Source organism: Oncorhynchus tshawytscha, linkage group LG08 (genome assembly GCF_018296145.1).
Source record: "Oncorhynchus tshawytscha isolate Ot180627B linkage group LG08, Otsh_v2.0, whole genome shotgun sequence".
NCBI lineage: Eukaryota > Metazoa > Chordata > Actinopteri > Salmoniformes > Salmonidae > Oncorhynchus > Oncorhynchus tshawytscha.
In genome coordinates this window covers 41,290,428-41,311,371 of record NC_056436.1, presented here as the reverse complement: position 1 = coordinate 41,311,371, position 20,944 = coordinate 41,290,428, and the positions used below count along the sequence as shown (strand labels likewise).

Here is a 20,944-nt window from a genome sequence, read left to right as displayed (position 1 = left end):
AAGATTGTACTCTTTGGCCTGAATGCCAAGCATCACGTCTGGAGGAAACCTGGCACAAATCCCTACGGTGAAGCATGGTGGTGGCAGCATCATGCTGTGGGGATGTTTTTCAGAGGCAGGGACTGGGAGACTTGTCAGGATCAAGGGAAAGATGAACGGAGCAAAGTACAGCAAGATCCTTGATGAAAACCTGCTCCAGAGCGCTCAGGACCTCAAGACTGGTGCAAAGGTTCACCTTCCAACAGGACAAGTCTCTGAATGTCCTTGAGTGGCCCAGCCAGAGCCCGGACATTAACATTTCTGGAGAGACCTGAAAATAGCTATGCAGCTTGTCATGGAAATTCAGTACTGAGAGAGACTTGATCATTTCTTCAAACAATCATCTTTATTAATATTGATTAATTGTTGCAATAGGAAACCGTCACCCCAAAACTTGTTCTGACTGTTAGGCTGAGAGCCTAACTGAAAATGAACAAAACTGATATTATATAGGACCTACAAATGCTTCGTCACAATGGTTCCATCTCCCATAAGCCACCTTGGTTATCTACACAGGATGGTGTTTTACCCCCAACCTGGCTTAGTTTCCCAGATGCCAGGAAGATGAGACAATGAGGCATTGTTATAAACTCTTCTAGGCTATCACTCTCTTGGATCACACACACCACATCTTGTCTATAGAATGCCAGCTTTTAGGTTTTTATCACAAACATCAATCATTTGTCAGTTTCAAGCTATCTCTAGTAAAAACCCATGTCCTCAACACCCAGACTAGCTGCAGGGTGCTAGAGTGGGGACCATAAAACACAGAATTAGCACAGAACATATCCAACAAATAAGGTGAATGCATCATTTTTCCCCATCCAACCTGATAGAGCTTGAGAGAATCTGCAGGAAGGAATCGAAGAAACTTCCCCAAATACAGGTGTGCCAAGCTTGTAGCGTCATACCCAAGAAGACTCATGGCTATAATCACTGCCAAAGATGCTTCAACAAAGTACTGAGTAAAGGGTCTGAATACTTATGTAAATGTGATTTCAGTTTAAAAAAAAGAAGAATTTTTGCAAACAATTCTAAAATCCTGTTTTTGCTTTGTCATTATGAGGTATTGTGTGTAAATTGATGAGGGGAAAAAACGATTTAATACATTTAAGAATAAGGCTGTAAAGTAACAAAATGTGGAAAAAGTCAAGGGGTCTGAATACTTTCCGAATGCACTGTAAATTTAAACAGTGTAATGTTTGGATTCAGTCTTGTGTCAGAGGTGAACTGTTTTGTCCTCAACTTGGGTCTTATAACGTGCATTTGACATTTGCTGTACTTTTGCTGCATTTGTTGATAACGAAATCTTAAATAGTCTGGATCCATTACTAACATAAGAATATTCCTGGAAAATGTGGGTTAGGTGCAACATAAGGGTTTGAATGAGAGGACTAACTGGTGTTCGTTTTTTTTTTAGCTCTCCTAGCTGTGCTGTTGAGGAACTAGGCCAAGCACACTTGTAGTTGTTTTGTTTGGAAGACAACCCAGCAATCACACAATTACTGTTGTTGTTTACGCAACCCAAAAACAGCCCATTATAAATTGCAATCCGGGTCAGGTGGGCTTGTTAAATGCTTGTTTTATTGCCAACATGACTAGCTAAGTTATAAAATATGATCTTACAGTGTTAGGCTTTCACAAAGCAATTCAGAGAAACAGATTGTAATTTTGGTGCGCATAGAAAGGAGTCATGAGGTGCATTCAGGCGAGATTTTCTTCACAATAGACAAACATAGGTTCCATCCGTTCAGAACAACCCAGGGTATGACACTATGTCATCTTGTAACTGTACAAACAGTCATCATAAATGTTGACACTGTATATGACATGAGTTTTATGATATGGAAGTGCACATTTGGACTTACAGGTATTTGGCTTGCTTGTATGACATCAAAGCATTATTTATTATAATCCTCAATGTCTCATCTTTCAAAATACATTGTGGAGTCCTCTTAATTTGCAGCATTTCCCTCTCTCAGACAACAAAACCATTACAAAAGTTGCCCAATTAGCAGGAGAGATGGGGGCAACGTCTTGTCGCATGCGGTGCTCAAGCTCAGAAAGGCTGTCAGTCAAAACCCACACAGCGCTGTGAAGCGCAGAGCCTGTGCTCTGACGTCATTTATAGCATGTTACTGTAAAGCCACTGCGTTCCAATTTAAGCGCTTATCAGTGCCCAAAACTGCCATTTTCAACCCGTATACGTGTAGAGGGTTAAGGGATACTTTTCTCTCTTACCTCACCCAGAAACTGACTTCTGCTTTCAGGATCTTAATCCCCACAGGAATTTGATGAAACCTGAATAATGGGAAGTGTAAGAAAAACAGTGAAAGAGAACGGTTCAGGAAGAAAACGTCCTAAACTTACCCCCATAGTCCTCACAGCTGCCTCTGACTGCGAGCCCCACCTAGCAAGTCCACATCGTGACAAGACTGGGTCGGGGCCACCTCTGACACGCACCCTGATAGATAAGCCAGGTGACAAAAACAAGGAGTTAAAATATGATACGGAAGTACTTGCATCACTCTTTCTGGAAGTCATCTGAAATTAATCAGATTCTTTTGTTGATTCCTTTCCTGTTTTTTTTAAACCACAGGTTAGAGATTCAAAACAGTTTTGGTAGTGAATTTGTAAAGTTGGGTGTGGTGCTTTGGCACTGTTTGGTTGTTGAATCATTTGTAGCATGGTAATAATCAATTGTATTTAACTTCTGGTTCAGTGGTGATTTGGTTCTAATTGCAAAATCTCATTGCAAACTGAGTATAAAACACTTTCTGTACATGTTGTTAACCAACGTTTTTCAATTGATTTCAAGCAAATTAGCGTCTTGATAAAGATGAGCAAAAAATACTATATAAAATGTATAATACTATACTCAAAAACAATGTGGGAAAATATATTATTTCCATGACGAAGGACACCAAGGATCTAGAAGGATTCTGTATGAATGATTGTATTCGTATAAAAAAATATATATATTTCCCAATTTATTTGCATTCATTGTAGTATTTGAATTATTTTATACAGTAATTTTTGCTCATCTTTATCAAGGGTGTCAATATTGAGGACCGCACTGTATAAAACATTTCCTTTTCGTACAAAGCAATATTAAAAATGGAAAAAAAATATTGTATTATCATATGTCTCTCTAGTAAAAGTCGACCATCAACTGTACTAAGAGAAAAATCTCACACCAGATGCCATTGTATCGAAAATACTAACACATCAAATATCACTAACCTCCAGTAAAATAATAAACACTTGACAAGCAGTCAATAATACAATAGTAGCAAGCTAACGGCTATATTCTGTCCATCTAATAGTCTGTCAGAAGACATATCTGATCAGCAAAGTAATGTCAGAGGGTATAAACAAATGACTGAATGGGTTGTTGGTTCAACTCCAAGGCATAGAATTTCTGTGCCCTTGAACAAATTAGGTTTGGCAAATTTGAAATTGATGTATATCTGAATACACCCTAGATAGGGTGCCAGAGTAGAGACAATGATCAGAGATCATGAAGTCCATCTGTACTTCCAAAGATCCATTATGAGGCAACAGGATCCAATCAGTCTGTACAAACAGATTAGCCAATCATGTGGTCCTTCCATGAGAAGTTCAGCAGACAAAATATTCCAATTGCATTAGTCCTCGAGATTCAAAATGGTGAGCAGAAAAACATTTATCACAATGTTCAGAGGATCACTGGTTTTCCAAATTTAGACATGAGCATTTGGGACATGATACGTCTATAAAACAGGATTGTCCTGAGTGCAGGCTAGTCTTTTTCGTCTGCCCTCTTATAATTCTTATTCAGGATGGCAGTGAACTTCTGACTTTAAACAACAGGTGACACCTAGTATAATATGCATCATCTGTACCCATCTTTGGTCTCTGGCAAGGTAGTCTAATATATGTTTAAGGCAGTGCTAGTTTTGGGAAGCTTTGTGACTGAAGTCCTTATAAGAGGAAAGTGCTATTCTCCATGTTTTACTCAGTAAACACACCACGGCATTATCTTTGTTCAGACGTGTACCTCTTAGTATTAAGCTGAAATTCCCATTCATGTTACCAGAATTTGTTTTTACTAGAGGTGTTTACTAGAAAACGAATTGTTATTTTTAACATAAATTAAAATCAGACACTAGCTGATGTAATCAAACTGGTGTATTATTTTACTGAGCAAAACAAGTGATGTGGGCTGAGGCCCCTCAGCAGAGGGGTAGCGCCAGTTTAGCAGTGAAGAGGTAAACCAGGCTCACCCTTCTTTGGGGAAGAACACAGCAGAGAATAGATGTGTTCCACATTCACTCAACCGCTGCCGTTCTCGCGTCTTCACCTGGGGTAATTCGGAATAAAAGGAGAAACTTAAACAAAACACAAAATAAAACTTAAGTTGTAATAAAATGGGAGAGTAGCTAAATAAGAAATCAAAACGATAAAAAAGATGCTGTACTATTTATATTGCCAGGTAATAGATGGACCAGGAAAGAGCACATTAGCGTGAACTGCCAGGTGTTTGGTGTAAATGCGTTGGTCACTCAACTTACACTTTTTGGTGTAAAGATGCCCAAAACAGAATAGTACAACATCAGTGAAATAACTACTTGATCTCAATACATGTAGTTGTACTGTGTCTTTCATTACAAAAATTCAATCTCACATTCGAGGCCAAACATGGAGATAAAAATTTGTCTGATCAAAATATTCCACGACTGAATTTGAAATAGCTGATAATTCATTGTAGTATGGTTGAGTTTTATTGAAAGGTAACAATAACATTTTTATAAATACAAACACAACAAAGAACAAATTGTCTTGGCGATTAAGGTTTTGCCAGACCCATTATCTAAAAGGGGAAATTTGAGAGAAAATAGTTGAAGTTGTAGTAACACATTTAGAAAAACATAGTTTGTCTACTTCTACAAATGCTAAACATACAACTTTAACGCAACTGTTACAGTACATGAAAAAGTCTAATTTTCCTTTTTTACCCACCTCTGCAACAGCTCTCACTAGCCTTGTACAAGCAATGTCCTCTGTCTACCTATCAGAGGTAGGGGAGGAAAATGTCCAATAAGGAGGGGGTTCTGGGAAGGGGTTGGTCACCAGTCACTGAATGGTTCTCATGATTGCAAATGCTTTCTCAAATAATTTTTTTTTTTTTTTAATGTTGTCCACTTTTTCCTATAAATGCCAACTTAAAAAATATATAAATTATAATTTACTTTTAAAAATAATAAAATAATTGGCTTGCTTTTTAAGCTCAAGATGTCCCAAGTAGCCACAAGAAAAGCAAAAAAGGATTAGAACAAATTAAGCAAATGATTTGATATGTACTCTTTTGCTCCATATTGGTTACTGTAGTGAAACCAATCTATATTTCAAAAAGGGTAATGTTAAGCCAATTTACACATGCATTTTTTGTTACTATTTCCTTAGAATGTGAAGGTTGATATATACACACAGTAGAGCTGGGACGATAAACTGAAAATTATCGACACCGTCCACTTATCGTGGACATTTTGCTGCTATAGTTGATTATGATATATAACCTATACAGTTTATATATGTTAAATTAAATATGTTTTCTAATATGGGTTACTGTTAATGGGAAAATTGATAGGTATATCATTCAAAGTAGTAGTAGCAGTTTTAAGGGTAATATCGAAACATGTGGTGCACATTAAAGGCCCAGTGCAGTCTAAAAATGCGATTTGGCTGTGTTTCACATACATTTCCAACCTATGAAGTTGGAATAATACAGGGAAAATTATGATAATGCCATTTTAGTGTAAGAGCTGTTTGAAAAGTAAAATGTTTTGGCCTGCCTGTAAATTGGTTAATAGACCAATAAAAAGTTTTAAATCTCTCTGCCAATAACAGCCACTCCCATAAAGTCCTAGCACAATTCTTGCTTGACAATTGCTTTGTTAAGAAGCTATTTTTGTTTCTTTTTTGACCATTTTAATTGAAAACAATCACAGTATAGTACTTAATTGTTACCCAGAAATGATTTGATATCGAGATAAAAACGTCTGCATTGGACCTTTAAAGTTAAACATATCGTTCAATTTAGTTATCTTGATAATTCGGTCAATTTATCGTGATATGGATTTTTGTCCATATCGCCCAGCTCTAACATACAGGCGATCAAAAGTTCATTTTTTTTTAATCTACTTCCATTGTTGCCAATAAGAATCTTGGTAAAACTCCTGGTTGTCATTATTGTAACCATAGTTACCAGAATAGTCGCCACCTTGTTGCAGGGGTTGCTGGACAATGGGTTGGGAGCCCCAGTTCTGGTTGTTGGTCTGCCGGCGCTTGGAGTCTGGTTGGTTGTAACCGTCAGCCTTCCTCTTCCCGCCCACGTTGCCCCCACGGTTCCCCCTGGCCCCTCTGATGCCGCGGCCTCTCTGCAGCTGGGGCGGGCCTCCCCGGCCCCCACGGCTCCCCCTCGGTACGCCCATAGGAGCCCCCCTTTGGACGTAGCCACCTCTGCCACGAGGGGGTGGTGGTCCTCGGCCTCTGGCAGGGAGGGGGGCACCTCGATTCACCCTGCCCCTTCCTCTTGGCAAGTAGACGTCATCGTAACCACCGTAGTAAGGGTCGTCGTAGCCACCTCTGTAGTCATGGTAGTGGTAACCACCGCTGTAGTAATCATCGTAGTAATCCTCATAACCATAGTAGTCCGGTGGGTATGAATATCCACCTCTCCCGCCTCTCCCCCTGCCACGCATTTGAGGTGGCATGCGTGGAGCAGGATAGTAGTAGTAATCATCATACCTGTGACAACAAAGCAAGAGAGGCAACATGACAGGTTTTTTCGTGCAGACAGGAATATAGAGTTGCACCCCCCTTTTCCCTCAGAACAGCCTCAATTTGTCAGGGCATGGACTCTGCAAGGTGTTGAAAACATTTCACAGGGATGCTGGCCTATGTTGACTCCAATGCTTCCCACAGTTGTGTCAAGTTGGCTTGGGTGGTCAACAATTCTTGATACACACAGGAAACTGTTGCGCATGAAAACCCTAGCAACGTTGCAGTTCTTGACATACTCAAACCGGTGCGCATCGCACCTACTACCATACCCCGTTCAAAGGCTCTTAAATATTTTGCCTTGCCCATTCACCCTCTGAAATGGCCCACATACACAATCCATGTCTCAATTGTCTCAAGGCTTAAAAATCCTTCTTTAACTTGTCTCCTCCCATTCATCTACACTGTTGATTTAACAGATTACATCAATTAGGGATCATAGCTTTCACATGGCGTTACCTGGTCAGTCTATGTAATGGAAAGAGATGGTGTTCCTAATGTTTCGTACACTCAAGTGTGAATACTTCAGAAAATGTTCATACCCCTTGACTTTGTCCACATTTTGTTGTTACAGCATGAATTTAAATAGATTAATAGATTAATTTGAGATGTCGTCACTGATCTACACACAATACCCCATTATTCAAAATGAATAAATAATTAAATGTCTTGAGTCAATGCAATCCCTTTTTTATTGTAAGCCTAAATAAGTTAAGGAGTAAAATGTTGCTTCACAAGTCACATAATAAGTTGCATGGAATGGACACTGTGTGCAATAATAGTGTTTAACATGATTTTTGAATAACTACCTCATCTCTGTACCCCACACATACAATTATCTGTAAGGTCCCTCAGTCAATCAGTGAATTTCAGACAACGATTCAACCACAAAGCCCAGGGAGGTTTTCCAATGCCTCGCAAAGAAGGGATCCTTTTGGTAGATGGGTAAAAATTCAAAAGCAGACATTGAATATCCCTTTGAGCATGGTGAAGTTATTCATTACAATTTGGATGGTGTATCAATACCCCAAGTCACCACAAAGATACAGGTGTCCTTCCTAACTCAGTTGCTTAAGAGTAAAGAAACCGCTCAGGGATTTCACCATGAGGCCAGTGGTGACTTTGCAACAGTTGCAGAGTTAAATGGCTGTGACAAGAGAAAACTGAGGATGGACCAACAACATGGTAGTTACTCCACAATACTAACCTAATTGACAGAACGGAAAGAAGGAAGCTTGTACAGAATACAAATATTCCAAAACATGCATCCTGTTTGCAACAAGGCACTAAAGTAATACTGAAATAAATGGGTCAATTCACTTTTTGTCCTCAACGCAAAGCATTATGATTGGGTCAAACTTCATATAATACATTACTGTGTACCAATCTCCATACTTTCAAGCATAGTGGTGGATGCATTATGTCATGGGTGTGCTTGTAATCGTTAAGGACGGGTGAGTTTTTCCAGGATAAAAATAAATTGAATGAAGCTAAGAACAGGCAAAATCCTAGAGGAAAACTTGGTTCAGTCTGCTTTCCACCAGACACTGGGAGATTAATTCACCTTTCAGCAGGACAATAATCTAAAACACAAGACCTAATCTACACTGACAGTGAATGTTCCATAGTGGCTGAAGAACAGTTTCATAAATGGTTTGAAGTCAGATACAAATCTGATTCCTGGCCATGTGACTTGTGTTTGAATGGTCAAATCTGATTTATTTGCCCCCAAGTGGCTTTTAGACTGTTATTTGGCATATATTTTTGCTTGCTAGCTACTCTGTTGACAGTTTGATATGAACATGAGGTAGCTAACTAGCTTGTTAATTGTTTACAAACAAATTAGTGCATGCACTAGAGAGCTAAATAGCTACCTAGCTATCTAGTTGAATGCTGTGGCTAGCCAAAAAGGACTTGCTTGGATCAAGTTGGATCATGTTATCCTTTGAGGCTTTAAGTGTTCTTAACCTATGATTTTGAACATTCAAAGCAACTGGGAAATATTAATGGTAGGCATTGTTGTCAACTTTGCTTGCTACATAACTTCTGAGTGATAGGAAGCACAAGCACCACCACCAAAAAGCCTTACACCACTGCACACACACCCGTCATTACTATGAAATCTAGCGTAGCCTCGTCAGCAAATGACTGATGTCTGAACACACACAAATCCGATTTGCTCATTTGCTGTTCGGGACAGTCAGTAATCCAAAAAGAATTTGAAAAACAAAACTGATTTGAGCATTAAGGCCTGCAGTGTGAACAGGGCTTTAGGGACTTACCCAGAAAGACTCACAGCTGTAATCTCTGCCAAAGGTGCTTTTACAAAGTATTGACTCAGGGGTATTTCTGTATTTCATTTTCAATAAAAACATGTTTTCCCTCTGCCGTTATGGGGTATTGTGTGTAGATGGGTGAGAAAATTGAATTCAGGCTATAACACAACAAAGTGTGAATACTTTCTGAAGGCACTGCAAAACACAAAAACAGGTCATAAGACAGTCACACCAGCCACTCCAAGCAGACTGGGTGTTGCTAGGTGTGGTCGAACACTACTCACCCTGTGGTCCTGGATGGCTGTCTCTGGGCCTGCCGCTCTTTCCTCTTCTTGTCCGGAGGCTTTGCCAGAACAATCTCTATCTCCTCGCCTTCCAATTCTTTGCCGTTCATTTCTTGCATTGCCTAAATGGGGGTGGGTTTCCCCAAATGAATTTCCCAGAGATTCTCCATAAGCACAAGGCAAACACACAGCAAACACACAGCATCAAAGGAGGCGTAGAAGACGCCTGTACTCACCTTTACGGCAGCATCTCTGTCCTCAAAGTGCACAAAGGCATAATCTTTCAGCTTCTTGACCCGTTCCAACTTCCCAAACTGGGAGAAGGTTTTCTCCAGGAGTTCCTCTGTGACTGGTGTGGCCAGGTTCCTCACAAACAGCACTTTTACCTGGTGCAAGACCAAAAGAGAGCCTTTAGAAGTGGTTCTCTGACCAAGGATGACCATTTTATTTCTAAATGAAAGATATCTGCATATTTTCTCTACACCCTAGTATCTGTGATTTATCATCGCTTTGCTGTGTTCAGACACTAGACCCCAGAGGTGCAGGTCTTTAAGATCTCACCTTTGCCATAATCTCTGGATCCGGTTCGTCTACTGGGTCTGCCCACTCAACAGTAACAGGGTTCCCCCACACCTTCACCTTGCCACTCATGAGGCGCCGACGGGCCTGGGCTGCAGACTTGTGGTCCTCGTATTCCAAGAAACAGAAGCCACGATTTTTCTTTTTGTCATCTGGCTGGTGGTAGAGTATCACCTCCATGAGGCTCTCTGGTGGAAGCAAACAGAAGTGCATGGTCAAAAAACTCCTAGATAAGCTTCCATTACACTGATCGTATAATATGATTGACTAGGATATGTCGTCACTGGGTGGTTGTCAAGTGTGTCTCCGGTAAAGTTTCATGATTAATGAAATCCTTTAGGGTGAATATCAGAACACACAGGGCTGTACCAAACGGTACAGTACGGCGGCAGGTAGCCTAGCAGTTAAGCGTTGAGACAGTAACAAAAGGTTGCTGGTTCGAATCCCCAAGCTAAATAAAGCATATGCCGATTTGCACTTGAGCAAGGCACTTATCCCTAATTGATCAAGGGTACGCACACACCTAATTATAATTGTGCATTATTACAATATAAAAGACAGAGAAAGAATGGCAGGTCTTTATGTCTAGGTGGAGTATGCAGGTATTAAAGCATGAATACCGAATCACTGATCTTCTCAGATAGCTTAATAACATGTTGAAAATCTCCATCTACAGTAAAGTATTCCTACCACTTGACTTACTCCACATTTTGTTGTGTTACAGCCTGAATTCAAAATGGATTATATATTTTTTTTACTCATCCATCTACACACAATACCCCATAACGAAAATGTATTTAAAATTAAATACAGAAATATCTCATTTACATAAGTATTCACACCCCTTAGTCAATACTTTATAGAAGCACCTTTGGCAGCGATTCCAGCTGTGAGTTTTGCAAGTCTCTAAGAGCTTTGCACACCTGGATTGTGCAATATTTGCACATAATTATTTTCAAAATTCTTTAAGCTCTGTCAAGTTGGTTGTAACTCGGCCACTCAGGAACCTTCACTGTCTTGGTAAGCAAGTCCAGTATAGATTTGATGTTTTAGGTTATTGTCTTGCTGAAAGGTGAATTAATCTCCCAGTGTTTGGTGGAAAGTAGATTGAACCAGGTTTTCTTCTAGCATTTTGCCTGTGCTTAGTTCCATTCTGTTTTGTTTTTATCCTGAAACCGAGTATACCCAATATACCCATTACATGATGCAGCCACCGCTATGCTTGAAAATGTGGAGAGTGGTACTCAGTAATGTGTTGCATTTGCTGCAAACACACCACTTTTTTCAGTATTACTTTAGTACCTTGTTGCAAACAGGATGCATGTTTTGGAATATTTGTATTCTGTACAGGCTTCCTTTTCACTCTGCCAATTAGGTTAGGATTGTGGAGTAACTACAATGTTGTTGAACCATCAGTTGTCTATCACAGCCATTAAACTCTGCAACTGTTTTAAAGTCACCATTGGCCTCATGGTGAAATCCCTGTTAAAACACTATTATTGCACATTGAGTGAGTCCATGCAACTTATGTGACTTGGTAAGTACAGATTTTTCTCCTGAACTTATTTAGGACTGCTGTAAAACTGGGGTTCAATACTTATTGACTCAAGCCATTTCAGCTTTTCATTTTTAATGAATGTGGGAAAATGTTGACATTATGGGGTAATGTGTGTAGGCCAGTGACTAAAATCTCAAATAAATCCATTTTAAATTCAGCTGTAAGACAACAACATGTGGGAAAAGTAAAGGGGTGTGATTACTTGCTGAATGCAATTTCCTTTGACTTGTCAGCCGATATTCCAAATATAAATCATTATTTAGATTTAAGGGGAACAAAAAAAATAGAAAAATGGTACTAATCTTTCTCTAACCTGTGACTTTGCTGAAATCTTCCAATATGCTTTCTCTTGTCTTGTTCTTTGGAATTGACCCAACAAACAGACGATTGTTTGCGACAGAGATGCAGACACCCAGGTATTTACCTGACCGGATTTCATAATTATCACACTAAAACAAAAAGATAAACAAAAAGTGTTCTCAAAATGTAGCCCCACACAGGTAAGTCATGCACATTTACACTTCCCAGATAACTCTGGTATGATGAGACAAAGTGATCCACCTATCTACAAGGTGCAAGGATAGCAAAGCAAATACTGTTAATTACCAAGTCATGCTCTTTATGTCTGGTGATTAAAAGGGGAAATCTTACAAGCTTGACGGCCTCTAGGGCAGCATCTTTATTGCAGAAGGTGATGAAGGCATATCCTCTGTTCTGACCCGAGAGAAGGGGGTCCATCATCAGACGCAGGTCCCAAATAGGACCGGCTTTCTCAAACAGAGGGACCAGCTCATCCTCATACAGGTCCCTGGGGATCTTGCCGACAAATACCTGCATTGATAAGATAAAAATGTCAAATTATAGACATACGGTGTAACTTTGATTGTATTTGACTTGGATAAGATGGTGCTCCCTAGAAATCTAAGAGGTTTGTTTGTGAAAAGGAATATTAGATGTTTAACAGCCTTTCACAAGCATTCATTTCCATTAGGTTACAAAGATTTTTTTTTACAACAGCCAATAATTGAGAGGACATCATCCTAACAGCCAATACATGAGATGGCTATGTCTTTCACAACCAGTAAAGTTTGTGCTTCTTGCCTCTGTTCCGATTCCAGGCTGGGCCCTTGAGAACACCTCGTCAGGTGGAGGCCCCCCATACTTCCTCTGTCCTGTGGTGACATCCAAAGTGTAACCTGTTCTTTCCAGAAGAGCCTAGACAGCAGCATCAACAACACATACATTCATTCATTCATTCAGAGACCTACATGACATATTTCCATCCCTGTTAAAACAAAGGTACTGCACTTAACGGAAAAAATAAGAAACAATTTGTTCACCTTTATCTTAGTCTCATCAGGTCCCTTTGTGGATTCTTGAACTTTACTTCCTTGCTTTTCTCGCTGTCTGTATGTCTTCATCACGCCACAGAGAAACGCACTTTTGTTCTGAGAAAGAGGGCACCAATACATTTTAAGTGTAAATAACTATTTTATTTTTTTAGCTTCTTTGTGTAACTACTTTTGAGGGACAGTGTGGACAAGACCGCTCACCTGCACATGTGACAGGTCACTCTCCTTGAACTGCAGTAACACTGACAAGGCTCCCTCCTCATTGAACTCCCTGAGGGCGTCAATGGCTCTCTCGTCCAGGTCAGTGTAAGCCACCAGTCCTAGAATGCACAGACAACACACACACACACACACACACACACACACTGGGTGGCAGGTAGCCTAGCGCTGGGCCTGTAACCGATAGGTCGATGGTTCGAATCACCGAGACGGTGAAAAAATTGCAGAGGTGCCCTTGAGCAAGGCACCCTAATTGCTCCAGAGTCTCCATTAATAATGGCTGATACCGTTGGAGAGTGGGGTCACAGCCAGGTGTCTCAGGGTGTGGGATATGCAAAAAACAAAAGCCTAATTCACACATACAACACACACTTGTACATGTGTGAAATAGCTACAAATGTAAAAACCCACCTAATATTTTATTATTATACACACAGACAGAGAGAAATTCTACTTATAGGGTCACATTTGATAAGAGTCATATATTCCTTGTGAGAGCCACTGAAACATGATGTCGCTCAGCATGTCACCATTGCACAGCTATGCACATACTGACCCCTTTACTCAAAGTGACTTAAATCATATGACCACTGACCAAGGTGGAATCCTTCAGTTGATACAGTGTTCTTGAGCTTGCAGAAATATACATTATGAGGTCTTTGAAATATCATGCAATGCCATCAAGTAGTACTGTGAACAACCCCCTTTGCACTTACCAGTCTGAAATATCTTATCCAGGCTCTCTGCCACTTTCCGAGGAAGGCCTGCGTCTATGAGGGTCTGGTAGAGCTCTGTGTGTGATACAGTTATGTCCATGGGCTCCTCGTCCTCTTTAACCAGAGCTGAACTGCCATTCACCTTAGCTGCCATTCTCCTAAGGGACAAATGATGGGAATCAAGAGATATCACTGCATCATGGCTGTGACTAGAAACCACATGAAGGAGTATACATGCCGCACATTAATTCACAAACAATATGCAAGACATAATACTATACTAGCTACTCTACAAACAGTCTAATAGTATTGTCTGCCCAATTATGGATATGAACATGTTAGATAAAGGGTCAAATGCAACTGTTCTGCATTAAAGTAGGCCTTACTAACAATTATTTGCCATTGCCACTTGACCTAGCTAATGTTACCGTCGTACAATAGCCCAATAAACCTCCAGCAGAGAAAGAATGATCAGACCTAAATCAACAGAAATTCAGTGGATGCATATTTCAAATGGGAAAATAGGAAGTTGAACTTGGTATATTAGCTATCTACACTGCAAACAAAGCAGGAGTTAAGTGCCAGTTGCTAGGTTTCCATACAATTGATGACAGATTTTCATGTGAATATTCTAAAATCTGCATTTAAAAAATATGCGCATTTTTCCACCAGTGGTATGTTTCCACCAAATGGACTTGTTGTGGATAAAAATCTGGACGTGATGAAGTAGTGCACACAAAATATACTTTTTAGCTTAAGTTTTCATGCATCAAATACAAATCTAAAATTAAATGTGTTTCCACTGCATTGTTAACTCTACAGATAGTTGTCTCAAAAACTGTTGCATTAAATAGCAAATGTGCCTAATCTGGTCTTGGCACCTGCTCTAGCCAACAGCTTGCAGTTACTGTGCGAGTAGGCTGTGCGGGTTGTCTAGTCTACTTAATGAGATTGTTATGGATAAGAGGGAGAATATTTTTATTTTGTCAAGCGACAGTCAAGCATAGATCATCATGTTACCAGAATAAGACCCTCAATATTTATTGGAAAGCAGCATCAACCTCATTACCGTGCACTTTCACCACCGTGTAAAGCTCATAACTTATTTCATCTGAAGCCTAATATACTACATGGTTTCCAGAGTCGTAGTGGAATGACGACATCACACATCGCATGACTCCAAATTCACTTTCATATGATGGTTATTATATCAATATTTGCACATGAAGGCGTTTCCACGCGATTTCAGCATATTTATTTTTTTCTGACAAAAAAGATCCCACCATGTCGAACGAACAAATGATCTGTCGGAGTTAATAAAATTACACCGGAACTTCCTGTTTGTCACATTATTGATTTTTTTTTTTATAAAAAGGTGGTGTGTGTCCAGTATGCAGGAAGTTAGAGGTAGTTTTGTGAGCCAATGCTAACTAGCGTTAGCGCAATGACTAAATGTCTTGGAGTATCAAGTTAGCAACTTCCTTCAAACTACACGCAGACATAAAAATGGTATCCACAAATTAATCTGACTCTGGGAAAGTAGACGGGGATTTTGGCAATAATGCCCTAAGTACCCCTTTAACATTTACCCACCTAGCCAATGTTAGCCACAACAAATAAAAAATGTATAACATGACCACCTGCTCGTCGAACATCTCATGGGTATTAATATGGAGTTTGCCCCCCCTTTGCTGCTAAAACAGCCTCCACTCTTCTGGGAAGGCTTTCCACTAGATGTTGGAACAGTTTCTGCAGGTTCTTGCTTCCATTCAACAACAGCATTAGTGAGATGGAGCACTGATGTTGGGCGTTTAAGCCTAACTCGCAGTCAGCGTTGCAATTCACCCCAAAGGTGTTCGATGGGGTTGAGGTCAGGGCTCTGTGCAGGCCAGTCAAGTTCTTCCACACCGACAAACCATTTCAGTATGGACCTCGCTTTGTGCACTGTCATGCTGAAACAGCAACGGAACTTAAACTGTTGCCACAAAGTTGGAAGCACAAAACCGTCTAGAATGTCCTTTCACTGGAAATACAGGGCCTAGCCTAAACCATGAAGTTTCCACTTCACAATAACACCACTTCCAGTTAACCAGGGCAGAAATTTGATGAACTGACTTGTTGGAAAGGAGGCATCCTATGACCGTACCACTTTGAAAGTCACTGAGTTCTTCAGTAAGGACATTCTGCCAGTGTTTGTCTACGGAGATTGCATGGCTGTGTGCTCGATTTTATACACCTGTCAACAACGGGTGTGGCTGAAATAGCCGAATCCAGTCATTTGAAGAGGTGTCCACATACACTATATACAAAAGCATCATTCGAATCGTAATTCGTGACATGCGAAATTGATTATGAGATCTCCACAAATAAACATATCACACGAAATGTAACTGGAACATCCCGTATTCACTTTGTTTAGTCTACCCGAGTCCAGATTGGGCTACTTTTTCACGAGCTATGCTGAAACGCATTTTAATGTATGAAATGCTATTACAATAACGTCCCAGTTAGTTTAAAAGTCAGGGAAGTTGCTAGCTCCTAGTCGTTCGCAATATATTTTGCACGTGAGCGACACGTCTTTTACTCGCTGGACTGCACGACGCATGTCTATCTGTACGTTATATATGGGAGTGGGACGCGGGTTTGTCTCGAGTCATGTTTTGGTTCGTACTGTATACAAATGCGACCGACCCACCTCGCAACTGAGATTTAAATTGACAATTCGCTTAAAATACTGGTCCTTTGCTATTAGATATGTTTTTTTTTAAAGAAGGTATGACTAATATGCCACTTGATTGCGTTTCCCCCCATTATTGTTCAACTCCTATCCAACGGGCCTGTAGCTGTCTTGCTAGCTAGTAGTACTGCTATAGCGTTGCTAACGAGCGTTAGTCGCTTCTGTATCGCAATGGCCAATCCTTTCCTCTCCACAATACCAGAAAAACAGGAAGCACTTACCGATCCACAAAGCCTAGTATAGCTGAAAATTGAAATTGTCACAATATAACAAATGTGGAGTGTTCCAAAGTGGGGTTCTTGTTTATTTTGGTTTGCACACTGGCGAATTGATAGCTAGGGCAATTGACGCGGCCTCCTCTCCAACCGCCAGTCGCGCGCACGTATTTGATAAGCGGTGTTACCGACAGCACCACATGGCCATCGTGTTGAATGTAATTGACGTTGTGCTAAATGTCATACGCAAAATTAGTCGGTCTTCTTGAAAAATGTACAATCTGGATGTTGCTCCAAATGCTTCTGTTGTGTTCAAACTTAACACTTCATCTCTTGTTGTATGTCATGATGAATTGCTCATTACTTTCCTTCACAACGAACGCCATGTCAACTTCATGCACCTCAAACATGCCAAGAAATCAAGCGAGTCAAACATTTATCTATCTTTATAGGCAACCATGAACAAGCTCAGACAAGGACACCGTATTGTTTAAGGACAGCAGTGTACTTTGAAATCTTGCTCTCCACGTTCTTCTCTGCCAGCTTTGACAGCTTGATCTCTGTCTTTTTCTTGGTGTACCGGATCTTGGCCTTCTCTTTCCTCTTCTCTTCCAAAGTGGCTGTGATAGCCTGGTACTTCCAGCCAACCTCATGGGCCAGACGTCCAAGGAGGGCAAACTAGGAAGGCAAGTACACACAAAGGACAGGAAAAATTACTAATGAAAAAGCATTACAAATCAAATCATTAGGCTAACATAATCCAATATCAGATCACAACAGAACAGTTGCCATTACTTGGGATTCAAATAATTATTTGGATGTTGCTTTATGCCTCAGATGGTAGTGCATGTAAGGTATTCTCATGGTCGTCAAACTCGAATACTTACTGTGGTAAACATCACTGACAATAAGCAAAGATTGGTACCTGGCTAAATACATGTCAGCCAATGTCACTCAAGAACGACGTGGCTAAACATTAGCACAACCTGCAACTTTTGAAATACAGCTACCTACTAGTCAATGTAGCTTTGATAAAGTCAGTGGCATTATTTGACAAACTAATTGTATGCTTACCTTGCGAGTGGGCTTCAGACGCACAATCTTCAGGGCGGCAGGTACGACCATGCGCTTCCTCTGTGTAACAAAATAAACGTCAGCTCCAAACAAATGCAAGTCCATTAGAGGGGAGGACAATTGCGTCTCAGATTCAGGGGTATTCTCAAAGTCAAAACTCAAACAATGTATGTATGGAAAAGTAGCATCACTGACAGCACACAATCATAGAGTTACACTTAATTATTGAAACATCAGTCACCTTGTCATAAGGAGGGGGGACACCATCAAACACCTTCAACCTTTCCAATGCAGCCTGTCCTCTTTTGGTTTTGTGAGGGAGCATGCCTGTTGGGGTCAAAGTGGCCATCAACAAAACATTTAGGCAATTAGGTCACCCTGCCCTGGATTGGCAATATTTCGTAGTGTTAGTAAAGCCGGGGGGGTCACAATACTTAGGGATACATCACACTTCAGTTTTGGATTGTGAATATGCTTAAATTTCCAATGTACAGTAACTTCCCCGTGACTTAATAGATCAACACAACATTGTGGCCTTGACTGAACTCAGCAGTCAGATCCGGGATAAGTGTTCATCACAGTCAAGTAGGATCCATCCATTGCCCAAAGTAGAGTTCAGAATGTGTGTACTTCATGCCATCAACCCAATATGGACCATTTAAATAAATATCCATATAGGTTAAATCCACGCAAACCACTGGACCAGTAAGCCAGAGCTGAAAAACAGGAGGGATTTTGATCTTACCCCTTACGGTCCTCCAGAAGATTCTGCTGGGAGCTCTGAAATGGTATGGTCCACGAGAGGGGTTGGTGTTCATCCTTTTACGCAGGAAAGCCAGGTACTTCACTATTCATAAAACAGGTGCAGTACACCATCAAGCTAAGCCATAGTCAACCGCTTTACCACAGCCACAATTATTTCACAACTGTGGTCAACATATACTATGTTGCTTAATGTGTCAGATGGTAGTGCATGTAAAGTATTTAACTGGTCGTTAAACTCAAATATTTACTGTGTTAATCACTGACAAGCAAAGCTTATCATTTAGGAGAAAATATTTTACTGTGAATCAAAATAGAACCACACAACCCTTTACAACATTACAATTAAACCAAAAAAGTAAACCTGACAACTTACATTTGTTACGGTAGAAGTTCCCAGAGATGTTGATACCCTCACATCTCACAACTACCACCTTGTGTCCTGAAAAGGAGAAAAATCATGACTTACATATTGGAACATGGACAAGTACACAGGCCAATTGTTTAATATACACATCTCAGAGGGTAATGTGAGTTATCATTGTAGTTACTCAAGCAATGTGGGTTAAAAATGCATCACTGACAGTTGTAGCAAACTAGACATGGCTGTGTCCACATCAAGATGTAATTACACATCAAGTGACAATATCCTTGGACTGGATAATGATCAAAGTCTCGAGATGGGTATTAATTGACAAAATATTGGACTTCCAAAACTCACCCAGCAGAACTTGCTTAGCCACAATGGCAGCAAGACGACCAAGTAGATGGCCTCTGCCATCAAGCAGCAGAACCTTGGAGGAAAAGCGTAATCAAGTAATTTGCGAAAAGCTAGTTGCCCACCACCTGGGGTTCAAATGATTCAACGAGCGTGTTTTTATGTCTCAGATGGTAGTGCATGTAAAGTATTCTCATGGTCGTCAAACTCGAATACGTTACTGTGGTAAACATCACTGACAAGCAAAAAGAAATACGAACTTGTATAAATACATTTTAGTTATGGTTTTGTGTCCACATGGCCACGTCCGGCTGGCAAGAACGTTCAGAGCTTAACTGGGGCTAAACATTAGCTCGCGCAATGGATAGTGTTACCCAACTATTGAGTTGAACTCAGTCATGTTAATTGAGAAATCGTACATGGCAAATATAGGTACTTCATCAAAACACTATCAAAAAGGCCTAAGAATCAGGAATTAATTTTGCAGGATCCTTGTAGCTAGACTAGCTTGCTTAAATTAGCTAACTTAGAAGGCATGACTAGCTTAGCTAGCGATGTCAGCAACACCATTCATGTGTCAAATAAAGCAACGAATAACCTCCCCCCTAGTCTTCACTTAACACTGAACAATAGTTAGCTCCACTTCTGGATACAATACGTATATGGCTGTATTATAAACAAATATAGCAATGTTGGTTCTAGCGCTGTTACACACCTTATTGAACCGGTCCGCCATGATGAGCGAAAAGAAAGACAGACGGGGTTGTCCGCTGTAAAAGACAGGGGTTTCTGGGCGGCGCTATAGCGTTAAAGGAAGTTACGAGTTTTCATTCTTCTTCTGGGCTTTATACGCAGCACATAATATGCACATTGCCACCCCCTGGGCAGAGTGGGGATTACAGAAAACATTTCCATTACATTTTGTCATACATTTTTTTTTTGTTTTTTTTTTTTACCTTAACCAGGCAAGTCAGTTAAGAACAAAATCGTATTTTCAATGACGGCCTAGGAACAGTGGGTTAACTGCCTGTTCAGGGGCAGAACGACAGATTTGTACCTTGTCAGCTCGGGGATTTGAACTTGCAACCTTCCAGTTACTAGTCCAACGCTCTAACCACTAGGCTATCCTGCCGCCCCATTTTTAAAATGTCCCATTAAATTTAGCATACGGAGACAATGCTGTGGCATGCTGAGTTTCCAGCTGATGCAGAGCAGCGTAGCTGGAAAGCAAGGGTTTGCCCAGTGGAGGTTGGGTGTCATGGATTTGTGGCGACATCCACCACCAGGTTGCTGTCGTCACATTGAATCTTTATTTAACTAGGTAAGTCAGTTAAGAACAAATTCTTATTTACAATGACGGACTATCAAAGGCCTCCTGCTGGGACGGGATAAAAAAATACATTTTATATATATATATATAGGACAAAACAAGAGAGAACAACACTACATAAAGAGAGACGTAAGAACAACATAGCAAGGTAGCAACACAACATGACAACAACATGGTAGCAGCACAAAACATAGTACAAACATTGGACACAGACAATCGCACAAATGGCAAGAAGTTAGAGACAACAATACATCACGCAAAGC

The 20,944-nt window shown here is 40.4% G+C and overlaps 2 protein-coding genes and 2 non-coding genes across 8 annotated transcripts; all 4 read right to left on the bottom strand.

The window, feature by feature from the left end:
• Nucleotides 1-1,601: 1,601 nt before the first annotated feature.
• Nucleotides 1,602-17,221, bottom strand: LOC112256469 (heterogeneous nuclear ribonucleoprotein R). 5 transcript variants are annotated; one of them, XR_006083899.1, is made up of 14 exons: nt 16,804-17,221; nt 13,846-14,003; nt 13,112-13,230; nt 12,899-13,006; nt 12,660-12,773; nt 12,210-12,389; nt 11,872-12,007; nt 9,983-10,188; nt 9,658-9,807; nt 9,422-9,543; nt 6,287-6,828; nt 5,041-5,089; nt 4,305-4,381; nt 1,602-2,503 (listed from the first exon to the last, which is right to left on the bottom strand). XR_006083899.1 is itself a non-coding variant. In XM_024429756.2 (13 exons), the coding sequence occupies exons 2-12, from the start codon at nt 13,997-13,999 to the stop codon at nt 4,350-4,352; spliced, it is 1,863 nt and encodes a 620-aa protein (XP_024285524.1). In that variant the 5' UTR covers nt 14,000-14,003; nt 16,804-17,221; the 3' UTR covers nt 1,602-2,503; nt 4,305-4,349. The 5 variants fall into 5 exon arrangements, 4 of the variants coding, with proteins under 4 accessions (XP_024285524.1, XP_024285525.1, XP_024285522.1 ...); XM_024429756.2 differs by lacking the exon at nt 5,041-5,089; XM_024429757.2 differs by lacking the exons at nt 1,602-2,503; nt 4,305-4,381 and having other exon boundaries at nt 4,784-5,089.
• A 7-nt stretch (nt 17,222-17,228) lies between these two features.
• LOC112256470 (60S ribosomal protein L13a) lies at nt 17,229-20,190 on the bottom strand. The gene is made up of 7 exons (XM_024429760.2): nt 20,067-20,190; nt 19,355-19,427; nt 19,010-19,075; nt 18,617-18,718; nt 18,113-18,198; nt 17,872-17,931; nt 17,229-17,475 (listed from the first exon to the last, which is right to left on the bottom strand). The coding sequence occupies exons 1-7, from the start codon at nt 20,085-20,087 to the stop codon at nt 17,266-17,268; spliced, it is 618 nt and encodes a 205-aa protein (XP_024285528.1). The 5' UTR covers nt 20,088-20,190; the 3' UTR covers nt 17,229-17,265.
• LOC112257212 lies at nt 17,625-17,706 on the bottom strand. The gene has a single exon (XR_002954544.1). It is a non-coding gene; the product is annotated as a small nucleolar RNA Z195/SNORD33/SNORD32 family (small nucleolar RNA).
• Nucleotides 19,512-19,594, bottom strand: LOC112257211. Its single transcript, XR_002954543.1, has one exon. It is a non-coding gene; the product is annotated as a small nucleolar RNA Z195/SNORD33/SNORD32 family (small nucleolar RNA).
• Nucleotides 20,191-20,944: the final 754 nt, after the last annotated feature.

What these genes read in the sequence shown, in the direction of transcription:
- LOC112256470 (XM_024429760.2), bottom strand. Translation starts at nt 20,087, where the DNA reads ATGGCGGACCGGTTCAATAAG. An exon ending in GGCTAAGCAAGTTCTGCTGG is followed by an intron (nt 19,076 to 19,354) that starts GTGAGTTTTGGA and finishes TCTCCTTTTCAG; the next exon opens with GACACAAGGTGGTAGTTGTG. An exon ending in CTTCTGGAGGACCGTAAGGG is followed by an intron (nt 18,199 to 18,616) that starts GTAAGATCAAAA and finishes TGACCCCAACAG; the next exon opens with GCATGCTCCCTCACAAAACC.
- LOC112256469 (XM_024429754.2), bottom strand. Translation starts at nt 13,999, where the DNA reads ATGGCAGCTAAGGTGAATGGCAGTTCAGCTCTGGTTAAAGAGGACGAG. An exon ending in CTGATGAGACTAAGATAAAG is followed by an intron (nt 12,774 to 12,898) that starts GTGAACAAATTG and finishes GCTGCTGTCTAG; the next exon opens with GCTCTTCTGGAAAGAACAGG. An exon ending in AGCCTGGAATCGGAACAGAG is followed by an intron (nt 12,390 to 12,659) that starts GCAAGAAGCACA and finishes TTATCAATGCAG; the next exon opens with GTATTTGTCGGCAAGATCCC.